Source organism: Oryzias latipes, chromosome 5 (genome assembly GCF_053564925.1).
Source record: "Oryzias latipes strain Hd-rR chromosome 5, Olatipes_Hd-rR_3.1".
Classification (NCBI taxonomy): domain Eukaryota; kingdom Metazoa; phylum Chordata; class Actinopteri; order Beloniformes; family Adrianichthyidae; genus Oryzias; species Oryzias latipes.
In genome coordinates this window covers 20,511,052-20,530,510 of record NC_136241.1, presented here as the reverse complement: position 1 = coordinate 20,530,510, position 19,459 = coordinate 20,511,052, and the positions used below count along the sequence as shown (strand labels likewise).

The window sequence follows — 19,459 nt, the reverse complement described above, 5'->3', positions numbered from 1 at the left end:
GATGTTATCCTGTCATTTTTGTTTTATTTATGTCGAAATTGAAGGTAAAAATAGGTATGAGGAAAAGAGACAAAGATGGTCACTAGGGGGAGCTATTCTCCATTAAAGTTCCCAGGATGCCTGATACGATAAAGGTCAACATAAATGCTAATATTTTTCTGTGTTCAAAATGTTCTGAGTGATGTTTGCTTCTTTTTCCCTTTCTTCCTAATCGTTATTTGAGTAAACTGGCCGTGTGTAATAATACCAGAGGGTTAAATCCTTGCTGATATTTATTTAGGATTGTTCATCCATTTTCGGAGTCTTAGTGGGATTTGAACCAAATCTCTGCATTTATTCCCCCCACCACACAAACCCATCCTGTCTCCTCTTTCCCAGCGTTGCCTCTCGGTCTCTCCAGCCTCCAAACGCAGATTTTCCTAATCTTTTCCGTCCTTCTCTTTCTGTTTCTCTCCACACCTTTGCAGCTCTCACTCTTCCTCTGCTTCTCCCTCTATCTTTTATTTCCACTTCTCTCACCTGGTAACTAGACCTCTAGAGAGGAGTGTTGAGTTTCCTCTTTCCCAGAGAAGAGGACAATCTGAGCCACACAAAGGCTCACAATGGACCCCCTCTGCTCACTCCTACCTTTACTCCTGCACTGCACAGCTGCACACACACTGACCCACACTGAGAAAGCCTACACACTTTGTTTGTTCTTTTCATTTAACCCCTTTTGCTGTTTTTGTTCAACAGTTTGGTTCCTTTTTTTTTCCCCCCGAAGACTTTTACTTTAATTCTGGTGTTTGTTCTCTCAGGACTTCATTCTTTTTGCTTTAAACGCGGCATAAAAAGAAAACACCTTGCAGTGTTACATCAGACCAGGGCTGGGAGATGAAAGACAACTGCTGATCGCCCACTGGGATGTCCCGTCATCTTTGAATATTGCTGTGAGTCTTTGTTGTCGCAGCTGTGGCTTTGAGGCACTCAGACAGGAAGTGGTCAAAGTTTTTCAATTTTACACCGATTTTTGGATCAGAGCTGACACAGATGCAGATTTACAGCACAAAGTGTTACCCGTTTCAAAAAGCCGTGTTTGAGGTTGTCCTTTCATACAACTTTTTCCACTCTTTTTTTATTCTCTGGGAAAAATATTACTTTTTAGATGCAAATATTCCAGCAGCTGTTCTTCACATAAACTTCTTGTTTAAAGAAGGTAAAGTGATCCAATATACTGAAGTTATTTATTAAAGATAACAGATTTCCAAGATAAACAGCAATATTTATCACTATTTCCTTGTTTCTACAATATAAACAGTTAGTTTGACATAATAGTGACAAAACTAAAACTTAATAAAAACAGGAAAAACATCTTTCCATCCTGGGTAGGTTGCTGGAGCTTATCCTGCTACTATCTGGCAAAGATGAGGTACACGCTTAACAGTCTGTTTAAGGGCCACTTAATCACACACACCTAGAAATAATATATGTTCACCAAATAACCGATTAAGCATGTTTTTGGACTGTGAAGCCATAGTACATAGCCATAGTAGCCAGGATTTGAACCTGTGCCTTCTTGCTGCAAAGTAAGAGCACTAGTCACTGTACCACTGTGCAGCCCAGAAAGCTACATCCATGGAAAAAATCTTTGAATATTTTTTATCAAATCATTTTATTTCACAGATTCATTTTGTTACTCTGTGTATTGGAATACACATATGATTTGAGGGGGGAGGAACATTTTAAACACAAGACAAAAATTCCCCTTAATGGAAATCAGTGATTAGTTGCATACCATAAACCAGAAATATCTGAACAATTTCCCGAGTCTATCAAGGTAATGCTATCATTGCTGTAGCTCTGACATGTAAGCGCTAGAATGTGAAACAAAGATTCTCAATGGAAATTTGAGTAGGCGCACGTGGTGGTTGGGAATTTACACAAGGTCAGCCTCTGGGTGTATCCAAGAAGAAAACCTGCACACTCTGAAAAAAAACAACTGCAAGATTATACAATTCTTAAAAACCTGAGAAAAGGGGAGTACCACGCAGCAGCACAGAGAAAATACAAGGAAGAAAAATAATCCTAAAACACAGTGGAGGAACTCTCATAATTGGGGTCATATTACATAACATAAATGTATATTTTTATAGCAGATGCCTGTTATGAATGAGCTTTCATGTTCATACCTGCCCTTTACCTATACAGATGTACCCATGACCATTGCACACATCCACTACCGCTGCATTGCTAAGTGTCACAATGTAAGTGATGAGAGTGGAGCAAACTGTTGAATTCTGTTGTCAGACTTGAACGAGTGACCTTCCAGTCCATCAACCATGTCTAACACCGAGCCCCCATCACCCCAAAAAATTTCAGTTAAAGTATAACAGTTACTTGGCAGTTTTTAGGACCCACTCTGATGAAAATCATGTTTTTATCATGTTCTTGTGCCATTTTTCTGATGATGGGGGACATATGTACAGAAAGCCTAAAATTGCACTTCTGAGTATTTCTTTATTCAAATTGTTGCAAATCAGGAGCAGACAGAAAAAAAAACCATTGGAAAAAGCTTGTAGGTGGGATGTAGAAGCTACTACAGCAAGCCACAAGCTCCCTACTGTGACCCAAAGTGACCAAACTAAGTCAAAAACTGTGGTGGATTCATTTCAAAAACACAAGGAAAAATTGATACCAACAAACAAACAAATAGAGAAAATATCATTTTGGAAGATGTGAAAAAATGACAGAGGACGTCCGCTGCTGATGAGACCACAAAGCTGGGTGCAGTTTTTATGTGAGGTCATTCATCAATACCCAGTTTTCCATCAGGCGGTCTGTCTTCCATCAGGCTGCATCACACCCTCTTAAAACAGCTGTACTGCATGAAACTGTCAGTGGATTGTGGAGGACTCTGGTTATAGATTAAATTTGAGGCCTTAATATTAGCATAAGCTCATGTGCAGACACAAGAGTAATAAATAAACACTCTTTCCAGGGATGATTCGTGCATCCTCAGAGCTTTCGTGGAACATTGGCTCAACAGCTGGTTGTGGTTCGCCGCATCGGAAACAACAGTACAGGTGGGAGAAATCTGCCTCACTCACACATTTGTACCTGCCTTCCCCATATATTGTGTTTAGGAAATCACACCACAGAGAGATTAGGGGTGGGAGCCACTGTCTTATCTAGGTTCCCCATAAAACTAGCTCCCTCACACACTCATATGCATGTCTACACAAGAGGACGGGGGACAGCACTCTCCTATAAATAGAAGGCAGGAATGGCGTTGATAGGTCCTGCTGAAAAGAAATGGGGGGGGGGGGGGGGGGTGGAAAAAGGATTAAAGGAGATACACACTGCCACTCGTCTTGCGTGTGTCTGTGCCTCAAAGGTACTTTGAGGAGAGGTTGGGAGGCTTTCTTGGCCCCCCTCACAGTATCTCCTCATGCTTTCTCTGTATACACATGCTTTTCTGTCACTCTGCCTCCAACCCCTCCACCGCTTCTGTCTCATCTTGCCCGGAGGCCCCGGTGTGAGATCCATCACGTGTTAAGACGACATCACCCGCCAAGAAATGATGAGTCACCGTGCCGTCTTTTTCTTTCACGTCAGCGCGGCGATGGTCTCAGAGACGGTCGTGACTCCATCTGTGTGTGTGTGTGTGTGTGTCACTGTGTCGTTCCCAGCAGTTGCCCTGTGACCTCATCACACACCCCTGAATGAGGTCAAGGCAGACGTAAAGGATAATGGACCTGCTGTAAACCCGTGCAAACATCCGCTTTTACAGTTGGACAAAGTATATAGATATTACAGAACCTTTTGATGTGCTCATATGAGTATGAACTGAGGCAGAATGTTATTCCATGAGAAGCTTTGTCTATCAGACAGGAGATAATTAGTTATATCCCAGTTAATAATGCACCCAGAGCAGCTGTGATGGATGGGCAGCCCATTTAACAAACTGTGATTCCCAAACCAGTTTCCACGGTGGCAAGTGCTGTATTGACAATCTGTCTTTAAGTGTTAGGTCTCAGGTGATTTGTACCCAGAAGCCTTTATGTGGTTTTTGTGTGTGTGTGCTCCAGCGTCCATCCGCCCAGCCGTCTGTCTGTGTGGTATTACAGCACAGATTTCCGCTGCTGTTTACCCCCATGCGGCCGTCGGACTGAAATAGTCCTGTGTCATTAAGGTAAAAAGGCTGCGCTGTGTTTACACTCGCAGGAAGCCTGCAGCTACCTTTGGAAGCCCTCTTTTAGTGTGTGTGTGTGTGTGTGTGCACATGATTAATAAAAGGCTAACTCAAACCTGAGTCAACTGTTGCATTTAAATCTCCCCTTCAATCTCTTCCTTCCTCTGCCTTTCTCTCCCGTCTTTGTGTGTCTGCCTTTGCCACACCTTTCCCCAGAGGGATGCAGGGATTGTGATAGGAGAATGGAGGCGGAGCTCTTGGTGCATTCACAGGTGTGCCTGCTTCCTCCCAACTCCTCTCTCCTGTAATGATTTTTTCAGTTCGCCACCTGCCAGGTGAAAGAAAAAAAAAAAAAACACCCACAGCAAATGAAGCGTCTTAAAATGGCCTCCTGGTTTCTCCTTTCATTTTTAAACTTTTCATTTTTTATTTTTCACCGCCTGTGTTTCATGTCAAACACTTTGAGGATCTTTTTTGTGGATTCTTTATATTTGCATCCAATTCAAATAAAGGGTTTTGTCCGTGACGGCCGACTCCGTCCGCTCTCATGCAGCTTTTTTAGATCATTAGAAGGTTTTTTTTTCTTCAGAGCTTTTTTTTGCCAGACGGTTCTGCACTGGGTTTGGGAGCAGGTCCCAGGCCCCCCTCAGGTCAGAGGTTGCACACAGACAAAGGCTTTCCACTCAGGGTCAGCTGCAGTCAAGGGAACAAAGCCCCGAAGACCTGAATCAGACAAACAGCTGTAGGGCACTGATGTGGCAGAGTGACAGCAAGACATAAGGATGGAGATGACACGGAGTTGAGGAAACTGATGGGTGCACCAGACGTCTTCTAAAAATACTCTTGCACAAACACTAGTGTGAATTTTACACCCCGCACACTCTGCCAGGTCTTTGAATCCACCAGAACTTCCACCCAACCCCATAAATTGACTTTGTCAAAGTTGTTCAAGCTGGAAAATGTTTTTATTGTTCTGTTCTGCACAATAATATTCTTCCAAACTGTTCTGGCTTCGACATCAAGAATTTTGCCTTGAACTGTGTTTTTTTTGCATCCTAACTTGCTCCTTCCCTCCCCCCAACGATCCTGTCTTTCTTCTCCCCCCCTTTTTTTAATTCAGTGCCATTGATCATGCATGCAGAAATTCAGCACGCCCAGTCGCAGCTCCAACTCCGGATAGGTTAGCCTTAGTGGGGCCCTGTCCTACATACGGCTCTCTCGCCATGGTCCACCAGGCCATGGTCACACCCTCCCCCTAACCTGCCTCTCCTCACTGACACACACAAACACCCCGCGGCCCTACACAGAACCGGCACATCCACAGATCATCATGCTGCGCCAGGAGAGTTCACTCATCCCAGCAGAGAACTTTCAGTCAGGAGCAGAAATGTTGTGATCAAATCTGTATTTCATGCTCCGAGGTACTTCTTCTACACCAGAATAGGTATGCTGAACCTCTTACAGGCTTCAGTGTAGGTGCTTTGGACAAGACAATCCAGCAAGTGCAGCTATTGTGATTGGTTGTGTCCAGGCAGCTGAAGAAAGCTCAGCTGACAGGGTTCACCCCGGCCAAGAACACGTCTGACTTAGAGGTAATGCTGCTAATCTGCCACTTAGCTGGTCAGGACAGCCTGTCACAAGGGCTGGAAGGGAAGGTTGTTAAATGAGCTCAGGTTTAGACGGAGACCGAGCAGTGATTGGGTGAAGAACTGGGTGAAGGGTGTCTTGCTGTGCCCACAGCTGTTTTAAATGTGTGCCGGTAGACATTAAAGAAACTCAGAGAACAAACTCACACCAGCTCTTCTATTGGGGTCAAACACTGACTGTATATGAGAACTGGACTGAATAACCTGGCCCCCCTGGTGTTCCAAATGGGAAGTAACGCCTGTTTCCAAGAAGCCAAAATCCCAAAGATTTCTATGGAGTAACAAACTTCTATGGAGTAATAGACAGAGACTCAGTCTTTAAATGTGTCAGAATAATTATTCTTGCTCTGATCCAATTTTCTTGATAATCTCATATTTTTTCTCATTGTATTTTTTCTGCAGAGAAAGTTGTTCAAATGTTTGATTGACAGCTTCTCCTGAGCCCGCTTTCAAGTGGTAGGGGTGTGGCCTTCCAAAAAGCTCACTCCTGATTAACCACCATAAATATTAACTCAGACCAACTTGGACCAATCGCTGCTTACTGACAATTTAAGAGAAAGAGTGGCAACTGAATTGACTTCATTTGGCTGAGACCAGAGGTAAGTCATTTTCTATGGGTGATATCACACTCACTCAGTCCAGTTGTCATATAAAGTCAATTGGGTTAGATAACTTTTAACTACCGGTACTTGTTTTCAGTTTTCCTTGACTTTGGTCATTTTTGTCTTACTTTTGTTTCTTTTTTTTAGACATTTAGTGTCTTGGATTTTACCTTTCCTTTTTTTTGGGAGTTTCTTATATCTCTACCAGAAGACTGAGTCTTTAGTTTTCACAAATTTTGATTTTTGATACACAAAATTCCAGAAAACGTTTCATTCAAGAAAATGCTTACAAGGGTGAATATTTTTAGTGAGATTAAACAGCCACCTCAACACTTTTCTCTCTGTGTTTTAAGAAAAGATTAATGCTGGCTTATTTCTACCTTCTACTCTACATACCAGAGCCAGTTTGGTTGAAACCTCCTTTTCAAATTGTTTGTTCTGTGACTATTTCGCTTAAAAGCCAAGTTACTCCTGGTTAGAGGAGAATTTCCTCTGGTAAACTTTCTCTTCTTTTTAGGAACAGTTTGGTCTTATTTTGGTAATTTTCACTACCTTTTCATCTGTACAAACACCAAGAGTTTTTTTTGTTGCTGTTTTGTGTTCATTCTTAGTGTTTTCACACTCTCATCAAATGTGTTTCTTTGTGTGAAATTTTCTTCATTTGACATGATTTCTCCTCCTTGTGCTTCCCCATTCTCCCTCCCTTTTTCATATTTTTATTGTGTGAGAACACGAATCCCCTTGACTCCTCAGGAGTCTGGGCTTTTACCCAGAAGACCCATCCGGTAATCTGCCCTGCACCTGAGGCCTAACCTGGCGCTGGAGAAAGACATGGTTTTTCAGTTCATTACCCCTGCTTTTTGAAAGCAAAGTCAGAAATTTAACTGATATGCAGAGACGCCTAATGAGTGACAGCGCTTCAGTGAATGATTAAAAAACATGGCTTGTACTTGTATTTCCAATGTAATTTCTCCCATGGGAATTCATTCAAATCCACCGGTTGAAGTCCTTGTTTTTGGATTTCCTTCATCTTGTTAAGTAGTAACTGAAAAGAGAGAAATTACAATGCATCTTGCATCACTTAGCATGTGGTAAAAAAAATATGGAATAGAAAAAGACAATTATTTTTCTGTGAGCTCGAGTTTGGGTCTTTCACATAACTATCGATTCAAACTCTTTAACACACAATTATGTCATCCCTTTGTTTGGGCTGCCATGCTGCCAGATTATGGTTCCAGGAGGTTGAATCACCACTAAAGACTATGCACAGACTGACTGACAAAGTTGTAGCTTCTGTTTTTAAGTTGGTGTCCACATATCCAGGATTCTAAATACCCATTTAGAAAATTAACCAGTAGGTGAATGCTAACCACCAGATACCAACTATCACTAATTTACTCTCAGTGGGGGGTTCTTTTAATCTAAGCACTACAGAAAAGACAGATTGGACATAGCAGGCTAATGTTAATGTTAGCAGTGCCACTTTTGCTAATTGCTGCCAATGACTGTACGGACTGAGTGAACCCTCCCCCCCTCGCGTTCCATACAGGAAGTACCTGCTGGCTCCAAGAAGCCAAAATCCTATAGACTTCTACTGAGAAATTAACATGGTTCCAAGCTGGCGGTGTCCAAATCGCAAAAAATGGTGACTGAAATAACTTCATTTCATTGGAGCCGGAAGTAAGTCATTTTCTGTGTAACGTCACACTCACTTTGTCCAGTTGTCGATCCAGTTGGATCAATGAGCCAAATGAGAGGAAGAGGGTGAACTATGGTGACTTAGTAGTAGAGAGCCAGGATAACGGTTGGAGGCCAGTCGCTTTGCAGGGCATACAACGTGCCAGGCATCCCTGGGGCCAGCAAACAAAGGGGAATTAAGGAGGTCACTGAGGCAGCACAAGTGGCCATCAAGGTAGCTGAGGACACAGAGGGCAGAAATGTGGGTGGGTAGAGCTACCTGGACCCAAGCTGGGATCTGATCAAACCCCAGCTGGGTCGCCTGGGTGAGAGTGTATGGTGTATGAAAGACCCGCAACACTCCATGTCCAGGTTGATGTATGTTAAAAGATACAGTCAACGGTAGGGCTGCACGATATGAGAAAACTCGTGATTTGCGATATTAGTGATTAATTTTGTGATGACGATATAACTTGCGATACATGAAAAAATAGAAAAACAAATAAACACATCATTTCCATTTCAGTCCAACAGTGTAATTTAAATAAGAGTCAACATAACTAAAATTACACTCCAAACAGCCCTCCTCTACAAAGGGGAGAGCATCTAACATAAAAGGGGTCCATCCGATTGGTTAAATGCATAAAGAGGTTTATTGAATTCGTTAAATAATTCAACCTGTCATAAGATTGTTTTAGCACATTTAAGGTTAGCATTTATTTTATTTATTTACCAATTTTTGGAGACTTCTGTGATTAGCATATTGCACAGCTTGATACTGTAATAACGATAAATTTGCGATTTATTGTGCAAGCCTAGTCAATGGTTGAAATTTCTTAAAGGAAACTATCATTGAATATTGGATAAATATTCAATGATATTAAGGAATGGGATAAATAAAGTTGTTTGAATTGAATTGATGATTTGAAGACAATGCAGAACTTACAAACTGAAAAGGTGGCACACAAAAGACCACACTCTTGTGTTTGAAGAATTCTGAGATACTATAAAGTGGTACATACTTTTCGTTAGTATAACAATCTAACCGCGGATGTAAAGAAGTTGTGAAAGACCCACTCCAATTAAATTATTGTTGAAGCATTTTTTCTCATGATTTAGACAGTTAGAAAGGAAATTGAGATTAAAACTGTGTCTCTGAGTATTTCCTTGCTCAAATCGTAGTAAGTCAGGATCAAGTAAAAATAATGGCATTTGGAAAAGCTTGTAGTTGTTACGTACAAACTACAATCAGAAGACTACAAGCTCCTTTCCATTCTGATGTATCCACTTGAAGACAAAGGCCAAATCTGCATTGTTTCCCTACTCCTTCGACCTTTTCCTACCCCCAGTTATCCATCCAAGCGGAGAGATATGGAATAAATTGCATCTTCAAATCTGGACGGTACCACCATTTGATGACGTCATCAATAGCAGCCTGTCATCTATTTTAGCCCGTAGCTGCCAGTGCTCGAAAAATACATAACAACATTGGTTTGATAACTTTATAAAGTCATGCAAAAACTCAATACTTAAGTGTCAACTTCTGTGCTTCAGAGCACACCCACGTGAAGAAATGCGTTTCTCCTCCTAGCCACAAACGTGATGCAGATCACCCTACGGGTGGAGGGATAGCCAGGTCTAAGTCTTCTTTAAAATAACACTTTTGGACACCACCACAACTTCAAATGCCCCTACAATTGGAGCAAAAAGGAGGAGCCAGAGTTTAGGGAAGCAATTTGGATTCGGCCAAATAAATCCATGTACGTCTTCGTTTTTCTCGTCCAAGCTGGCATCTCGCTCAAAACTGTACGGTTGGATAGCTCCAATATTTCTCGCCATTTTTGTTGCACCTGTTAGGTTGGGGTTATGAGGGGCTGTAAGCTAATGGGTAAAAGTGTAAACAAAGTGAAACTAGTTCAAAAGATCTTCGGAGTGGGTATGTAAAAAAGTATGTTTTGTCTATTTTATAGTTGCTATATTTACATTGGATTCTTTGGGGATTTGTTAAAGTAAATTGATTTGGCTCCAATGTATTTGTGTGCTTGAATTTGGAAGTTTACAGGTTACCCCTCCATGAACACAAATGTGAGCATTTTAAAGTCAATTTTTATCCCCCTGTGGTGTATCTGATGTATTCTTAGGTGTACGGTAACGGTATTGTGGAACAAAAACAGAGAAAAGAGGCGGCACAGTTATGAATGGATTTCAGAGTGTGGTACAAGAAAACGGGTGCAGCCTTGTGTGACCCTGTGGCACTGATACCTCAGGAAACTGTGTTAACTTTTGGTTTAGAAACAAAAAAAAAATACATGTCCCCTTTAACGGACCATGCTGTTGCGATCAACCAATGACAAGAACGGCGGGGAAACACTACAGGGAGAGCGCCACTGGCAGCATGAATAAAAGCAGGCAGAGGGGAGGGGAGGGGAGGGGAGGGGAGGAGAGGGGAGGGGAGGTCCGGGGCCGGGTTAGGCTACGGGAAAAACGAGGTGGGGGCGGAGCTTGACTCGGAGCGTGTACGCATTCGTGTGTTTCCTCGCTCACCCCTCCTCTTTCATCCTCCCCACCCCCACCTCCGCTGACCCCCCACCCCCTCCAGCCCCACCCCCCCCTCCCGCCGCGCGCTGCCCGCCCCTGAGTCTGGAGCAGCAGCAGCGGTGAAGCCTCCACTGCCTCTCCTCGCCTCACAGTGCGGGAACACAGCAGCGGAGAGAGCAGAATGGATACGGAAGGGAGCCAGAGCAGCCTGTCCTCCGGCACGGACAACTCCCCCCACGACCCCTGGTATGGTAACGGCCCGAGCGCGCGCGCGCTCCTGCGCAGGCGCCCCGCGCGATCCACTCGCCTTCTCTCGGCCCGGTTCGAGTTCAACCTTGGACTTAAGTTGAGTTCAGCTGCAGGAGCTGAAGCCGAGACAAAAGACAAGCACGCCGCGTGTGTCTGTGCGTGCGCGCGCGCCTCTCGATGTGTGGGATGGATCCACTCAGCGGATGAGGCGCAGAGCAGACGCGCCGCTGCTTTCCGCCTGTCCCCCTCCCCTCTCTTGTTTGTTTATTTCCCTCCAGAAGGCCACATTACAACTTCTCCATCATCTGGAAAATCCTTGATTTTTAATTTTTTCCTCCTCACGGAGATCATAACGGCCCGGTTGGCGGACGGGCGACTTCGCAACATGGCCGATGCTTTCTTTCTGACTTTATTGATGCTGTATTGACCCATAATCCCCTCAGATTTGCTTCGAAATGTGTGTTTGCGCTTTAAAAATCTGTCTTAAATGCCTTGTGTTTTTCTCTCGCTCAGCAAAATGTTCATCGGGGGTCTTAGTTGGCAGACAACACAAGGTGAGCTGTCCCGCACGCTACTTTTTTTATTTTTTATTAAAAAGTCTTTGCTTTCCTGCATGCTTCCTTATAAAGTTTGGCGCGAGGTGGATCAATCAGAGCCTGCTCCTCACTCAGGGATGAGGATTTAGGCGAGACTCATCGGATTAAACGGCTCGTGCTCATGCGTGGGACCCATCACGCACAATTCTTCTGCGTCTATACAGAAGTTGGGCTCATTCATTGATGTCCGGAGCGCATGGCTGTTCCTTGTTCTCCAGCTGCTGCTGCTGTGTCACATTAGTGTTCTTGTTTGTGGTCGGACACAACGTGGTCCTCATTCATTGACCCCCTCCATTACACCCCCCCCCCCCCACCCATCCCAAGCCTGTGTGCATGGGGTAATTCTGTTTCTAAGCGTTTCCTCGATGTCTTGCAGAGGGCTTGCGGGAGTACTTCGGTAAATTTGGGGAGGTGAAGGAGTGCATGGTGATGCGGGATCCCGTTACCAAGCGGTCGAGGTAAGAAAAAGGGAGGCGTGTGCGCCCCGCCGGCCTATCAACGACGACCTCATGCTTTTCCACGAAGGCTGCGTGCGCCTCTGTGAGCCTGCGTGATTCTCACTGTGTGTCTTCCTTTTTTTGCAGGGGGTTTGGCTTTGTAACATACGCAGACCAAGCCGGGGTGGAACAGGTTTTGGCGCAAAACAGACACGAGCTTGATTCCAAAACGGTGAGTTTTTAGTGCCATTTGGGCAACTTTTTTTTCCCCCTGCCTCTGCCTTCTACCTCCTACCGAATGGCTTGTAAAGTTTAGGAGTGCGTTTTGGAACAGCCACACTCCTCCTCCCCTCTCCTCCTCCTCCTCCTGTCTGCTCATTTCCCCCTCCAAATCCTGGTTCAGAGCGCCAACATGAAAGCGTTCTTTCTTGGTCTTCATTGCCATGGTTACCTGGGGACCTGAATGGGGTAGGAGACCCTGCAAAACCCGTACAGATTTTTTTTATGCAGAGCTCACATGCTCACATTTTTCACTCCTTTTTTTGCAAGCAGTATCACATTTTTATCTTTTGGTTGCAGCCGGCAAAGTTGCAGGGAAAGAAACTTTTGCTGTTGATGATGCTGAGGTGAAGCAGAGCCAGCCTGCAAGGGGAAATAACTCCTTTAAAAGTACTGGGACAGATTTTCTGATTGAAGAGCAGTTTCCAGACTTACAGATGAAAATGAGTCGACAGGGGACAAGTCCCTCGCCAGATGAAGGTCATTCTTGTGCTGGGCTGGAATCATGTGCGATAATGGCGAGATTACACGGTTAATCTGGGTGGTTTGTTTAGTGAGAATCAGAGCTGCTGACTTGGATTTGAATAACTAAAAAGGTGTGAATGATGCTGTTCTGGTGATGTACATTTGCTGCAGGAGCGGAGGCATGGGTGTGTCTTTGTCAGCTTGTTGTCCTTCCTAACCACACACACATAATAGGATCATTTGAGAGTGAAAATCGGTGGCACAGAAACGCAGCAGAGCCCAGAGGGTGGAGAAAGGTAGAGTTGGTTAGTTGTTGGAGCAAGTCTGTTGCCGGGGGTGACGCCAGCCTCTGGAGACGGTGCTGTAACTGCACAACCCAATGGGATTCATGTCTCCATAACAACTTCTCAGCTATTTTGCATTAACTTAAGGTGCTGGGCTCAGTCATGCGGCCGATCACCGACACACACACACACAGATTATGTCAAGTCATGTCAGGCGCTCAGCTTGTGTTGTGTTTGCTCTGTTCAAGTGCAGCCATTTTTGAATTATTCTAAAAAAAAAGTGAATCTTTGTGGACAACTGGGATTTATTACACACAGAACTGCTGTTGTGTTTTTGCTTCAGAGGAAGCAACTGCAAAGTGTTACTCAGTGACTCATATTACCTCTTAAAACAAGGTAGTGCTGAAGTCTTCAAGAGCCAGGGCTCTTGAAGGTGTGTGTGTAGTGTGAACACGGGTTTGGACGCCTAAGGCCACCAGACCACTGGTGGGCTTAGGCGTTGCCCTATCATAAATAAAATGTAGCCATCCTACAATTTCAGAGCCCTTTATAAGGAAAAGTTAAACGAAACAAAAGAACTATGAACTTCTTATCTATAATAAATGGATGTTGTGAAAGTAAAGGGTAAATTTTTCGCAAGAAATGTTATTAAAATAAAGATTAGTTTGCAATCAATCCTATTCTATGGCATTTTCCACCAATAAAAGAGGTGAGAGCTGTCATATTTTTTGGTTCACAGCATCATTTTTACAAAATTGCTACGTTTAGCCTGTTGGACCAATGAATGAATAATGCTAATTTCACACTGGGCATGTGTTTAGCAGATGGTATTCACACTGGATTGATGCCACCTAATACTAGCCATGTCCACCACCTACAGCTGGAACTGGCTTGGTGTGAAATGTCCAAGCTCCAGTTTTTTTTCTTTCACAGCTCTATTCCGATACATGAAAGACTTGGTGTCATACAGTTTCGGCTAAACACAAGCTGCAATCATTGATATCGCCGTCATGATTACTTTTCAAGCGATTGGCACTTCTGTGAATTGAGAGGGAGGCTTTCCATCACTACTTAATCCGAATCCCTGTGTGGTCGAAGTAGAACCAGGTTCAGTGGATGCGTGTTTTGTACGTAGAGGCTGAAACATGCATAGTGGGGCGTGAACACGAGAGTTTTGTACACCAAAGACAGAATTTTTTTTTTTTACATTTATCTTTCATTATCAGTGAATGTAGCTTTACACAATTGAATCGGTTAGTTCAAAAGGGGCCCAAGTCCACAATTTTTCAGAATAGAGATATTATGTGGTCTTCAATGGAAAAACTATCTGATTATGTGCAAAAATGTCCCAAGTCCGTTGTAATGTATCGACTATGCTTGACATTTAAATTGCATTACGTGCAAAATTCCGGGTTTTGGGCCTCTCTTGCATGGGTTTTGCTTTATCCCATTGATGGCAGCACTAGTTATCCAATATGGCAGCGCCCCTGTTTAATTCAAGACGGGCCCAAGTCCAGAGGCTTTAGTTTGCTAGTCCTGAAATTATCAAAGTCAGGTGCTTCATATTATAGCATTTGTAAGCTATGAACTGGTGCTAAATCTGGGTAAAGTATTAATCATTTGGTGTAGCCTCCCTTTAAGCTATGCAATTAAAATCATTTCCTGGAAAAACAAACTTCTTGGACTTGGGCCCCTTTTGAACTAACCGATTCAATTTGGTATGAGACTGCGTTGTCTGAGGCTGATGAGGCAGTAGTTTATTGGGGTCGGAGAACCTCACCAGGGCATCATCTATCCAACCAAGATGTGGTTGCCATTTTTGTTGCAATCCTATTTTTGGGGTTATATTTGTTCACTAATATCAGTTGCCATGGTAGAAACTTTAAAGTGCTTGAATAATGTTAATCTCTGAGGAATGTTGGGATAGAATAGGGACAAACTTAGGGCCAAAAATCTGTTTATCACGACATATTTTCTCAGCACTGTGTTTCTGTAACACACCTGGACTGGCTCTCCCCTGTATTGTTGTCCTCTGTGGAATGAAGAATATTTGAAGCTTGTTGGATTTTTTTCTTTTTAACACATTAGGTGGAGGCTTTCGTTGGTTTAGAAAAGACTGTAAAAAAAAAAAGACATGGATGGGCGTCAAACCTGCATGAGGACGGACAGGGTGAGAAGTACAGCACATGAGGCGGTGCAAGGTCCATTCCACCTGCTTCACTTGGTATTAAACATTTACAGTGCAGTTACATCCGCTGTTGTTTTTAATCTTTCCTCAGAAAAATCCTCGAAAATAATAATAAAACATAACCTCACTGTGTAAACATCAACAAAACGCTGCTTTTGCTACCTGTGTTGCTCCTGCAAAAAACCAGAGGTTCCCTATTGTTTTCGGAGAGAGGTGGTTGTTTTGGTTGGAGGTTAGATTTCCTGCCGGGGCCGAGCATGGCCCCGGGGCTGTGGTGCGCCGTTGTGTTTCTCTGAACAGAGAAGAAGGGGGACAACTGCTATTTGTTTTATCTGAGAAATATTTTACCTAGAACAATCCACAGGAAGAAGAAAACTCAAGAGCAGATATTCTCAGAAAAAAAAAAAAAACAATTGAAAAAAGGCACCACTTCTCCTGTCAGGAACTCCACACAGACTTTGTAGTGTTTAATGGCATTTATTTGCCAGCTATCATTCCAAAATGGCCAATAGAAAGCCATAAATACGAAGCTACAGTTTTATGTATAAAGATGTAATAGGTTTTCTCTAAAAGGTAAATGTGGAAATGTTACATTTTTTGTGTTTTGCATTAACTAAAAGCGAACGCTGTGTGTTACAGTGGCGGGTAATTGTTGCTTTTAGCACCACTGTCTGCGTAGCTACAGTAGTACTTGCCAGCAAGGTGTTAAAATAGCTGCTTTCCTCTCTAGCTGTCGACTATATCAGCACAAGTGACCCCCCCCCCCCCCCTCCATTGCTTCAGTCTTCTCCAGTCCAACACCTGGTCACCGGAGAGTTTAGATTTTAGATGTGGCTCTTCGCTCCAGACAAGAAAATTAGCTGTTACTGCTGACATGGGCAAAACTGGAGGTGGGGTGGACTGAGGGACAGCCATGGTGAGGGAGGGGGTTTAGCTCCTGTGCTGTAATTAGTATGGATCGGAAAAGCAACTAATCGGATTGAAGGAAACAAACTGGATTTTTTTTTTTGTTTTTTTTTTTTGGCCTGGCTCAGATTTGTGGATAAAGCGAGGGGGTCTGCTTTGAAGGAGGATCTGGTCAAGGAGTGCTCGCCACAATGCACAACCTCCTCCCCTACCCTTGTGTTTGACCACCACACAGCCACCGTGGCGAGGCGTAGGAAAGGTTGTGGGGTTGTAGATAGGGGCTGGCTCAGAGGATGTCATTAGCGTTGCTTCTTTAACTAATTACTGGGCCATTGTGGAGCGGTGCAGCCTGACCCCGCCGGCCTGAACCCAGACCCAGTCTCCTCGTCTCACTCTTGCAAGTATCGACACAGCGTTTCCCTTTGTCTCCTCTTGCGCTTATGGCTTTTTGTTTAGCTTGTATTGATTATGCTGTTATAACGGGTGAGTCTGGAAGGGTTGGGGGGTGGGGGGTTGTTTATCAGCGTGGGCGTTCTGTTGGGGGAGTGTTCTCGGGCGTGTCAGAGATTCAACCTGTAAAGAGGTGCAGCGGCCTCTGTGCGGATTTTTGCATGTTTTTTTACTCAATGACATTCGTGTGTGACTGTGTTTACGCGTGTGTGTGTTTATCTTTGAGTTGCACCGTGTGGGTGCAGAGCTGCAGGACATGCATGCATTTGTGCCTGTGGGGGTAGCACAGGAGCCCCAGTTCCTCTGCGGGCCCATCTGTTTTGTACTCTTTGTCCTGTTAATTAATGAAATCAGAGGGGCTGCCTGCTGGGACGGCCCCCGCTGCACTGCTGCACCGGACAGGCCCCTCTTTCTCATGGTCTGACTGTTTTCCAAATGAATGCCTCCGCTTTGTGTCGTGTGCTTTTCTATTCTTTTTTTTTTTTTTTTTTACTTCAACATAATTTAATGTTTTTTTTTATTCTTTTACTGTTTGTTTTCCAGTCTGTAACACTGGTGGAGGCTCTGCAACATGTGAGGTGACTATCAGTTGTAGTTTAGTCTCTAAAAGCCAAAGCACTAAAAAAAATCAAACTCTGGGCTCTGCCGTCACTGTAGCTGCTTGGACTGAGCGGAGGTTGGATGTCATGAAGTTTGATGTTAGTCAGACCATTCTCACCAACACTCAGTAACTCTTCTCCGTCGAGCTCGGAAGAGCAACTTTTTTTTGTCCCCTTCCTAACACATTTCACGAGTGGTTACTTTTTGAGCAGTCTGATTAGCAGGGCTACTCCAGAGCACCTCTTCTCAAATGTCAAGCCTTTAAAGAGCAATTTCTGAGTGTTGCCAACAGTGACCTGACTAATTTATTTTACATTTTGCTTGGTGCCCTCTCTTGTCTACCTTGAGGCTAATCTGCAACTTTCATAGATGCTTTTTTAGTTTATTATTACCAACCTCTAAGACAAGTCAAGTTTAGAATTTAGTGGTATTCTGTTATTTTCTCTGAAGTGGAATGTTTTTTTTAACTGCATGGCATGAATATCTATAGTAGCATTATTACAGATATTGCATTAGGTCTAACCTAGTCTAGAATTATTTTTTTGTTGGAGTCTAATGAATGTATGAAGTGTGGATCAGTCCCACATTGATGATGTGATAAAATAATGTAAGACATTAAAATAAAATGTGTTTCTTCATCATAATGTTTACCTAACTAAACTTGTGTTGGACTATTTACTGTATATTATCAAATATTACCGTCAAAAAATGACAGCGCGCCATATATATAGATTAATTCAGGTTATACTTACTGACGTCGAAGCGTGGTGCATGGCGCTCTGTCAAAATGTTTGGTTGGGTCTTATTATGAATCCTCTAATGTGGATAATATGTAGCAATGTCGGACTGTTTTCTTTTTAATTTGTTACAAACAATGTTGGGAGCTCATATGGTAGTAACTAGGCCTGCACAATATATCGCAAATTTATCGTTATCGCAATATCCAGCTCTGCAATATGCATATCGCAAAAGATGGCGAATATCGCAATAAATCGCAAACCCAAAATGTGTTAAAACAATCTTCTAGCAGCTTGAAGCATTTAACGAATCAAATAAATCCCTTTATGCTCTGACCAATCAGATAGACGCCTTCCCATTGTTGACCAATCAGATGGAGGCCTGTTATGTTAGATGTTTGTCCCCTATGTCGATGAGGGTCATTTGGAGTATAATTTTTAAACTGTTGCAATGAAATGGGAATGATGTTTTTGTTTATTTTTCTATTTGTTTATTTACCGCAAATTTATCGTTATCGCAAAATAGATCACTAATATCGCAGTTTTCCTCATATCGTGCAGCCCTAGTAGTAACGTTTCTTTTAGTGAAAATAGTCAAGTTTTTTACGTGTTGCAAATAAGTTTGAGAGCTGCAGGTATTTTCAATACGCTAAAGTGGCTAACACGACGCGTTTTTTTTTTTACTTGTTACCAACAATTTTGGGAGCTCAAATGAGAGTAACATTGCTTTTAGTGGTAGTATTCAGGGATTTTACGTGTTTTTTTTTTTTACAAGTTTGAGATTTACAGGAGTGTCCAATACACTAAATTTTTCTAACACGAAGCGGTGTAGGACTGTGTTTTTTTATGTGGTAAAAATAAGGTTAGGAGTTAGCATAGTCTTAGTAATGTTTGTTTTAGCGGTCTTATTTTTTTTATGTGTTGCAAACAAGGTTGGGAGTTACATGTATTGTGAAAACGTGAACACGGCTAATTTGTAGCGGTGTTATACTTTTTTTATGTGTTACTACTTTGGGAGAGTTCATGTGGTTACAGTAATGTATGTTGTAATGGTATCCCTCTGTTTTTTTACGTGTTGTAAACAAGGTTGGTAGTCACACGTATTGTGAATACGCTAACGTGGCTAACGTGGCTAACGTGGCTAACGCGGCTAACGCGGCTAACGCGGCTAACGCGGCTAACTGGGTGTTACAAACAAGTTCTAGAGTTACTGTGAATGCCGTTAAAAAAAGACTTATTGGCTGACTGGCTTATCTGGGACTCTTTTGTCTCGGTTGATGCGCCCGATAGTTCGGTGCGCCTTATATATCACATCAGCTTAAATATACAGTAGACCCTACATTGAGAGTGGCACGGTGTGCCCTATAGTGCGGAAAGTATGGTACAATGCCTTTAATCAGGAGAAAGTGATGGAAACAATGTCTTATGACAGTTCTTGGTCTCATTTTTTTTTATTTCTGGGGGACCTTTACCTCTGCCTGGATGATTCTGTCAGATGTTTGGTGGTTTCTGACCCCAGTGTCTGTTGGCTTGTTGACCCTGCCACGTATTTTCCCCAGGCAGCTTCAGCATCTTTTCTTGGTGAGGCAGTTGAGGGCAAAAATGCAAAAATAAATAAATAAAAATGTCCCGGC

General features: G+C 43.1%; 1 protein-coding gene across 4 annotated transcripts in view; it reads left to right on the top strand.

Annotated features, from left to right (window-relative positions):
• LOC101154771 (RNA-binding protein Musashi homolog 1) overlaps positions 1 to 19,459 on the top strand; it is a 38,632-nt gene that overhangs the window by 1,767 nt on the left and 17,406 nt on the right. Inside the window, exons 1-5 of one of the 4 annotated variants that reach the window (XM_078947456.1) lie at positions 797 to 929; positions 2,978 to 3,062; positions 11,397 to 11,437; positions 11,856 to 11,937; positions 12,064 to 12,148. In XM_078947456.1, the coding sequence (XP_078803582.1) occupies positions 2,980 to 3,062; positions 11,397 to 11,437; positions 11,856 to 11,937; positions 12,064 to 12,148 (291 nt within the window). In that variant the 5' untranslated portion in view covers positions 797 to 929; positions 2,978 to 2,979. Of the gene's footprint in view, positions 1 to 796; positions 930 to 2,977; positions 3,063 to 6,336; positions 6,417 to 10,695; positions 10,881 to 10,911; positions 11,304 to 11,396; positions 11,438 to 11,855; positions 11,938 to 12,063; positions 12,149 to 19,459 lie in introns of those variants that run through there. The other 3 variants (XM_023955029.2, XM_023955028.2, XM_023955030.2) reach the window with 3 other exon arrangements.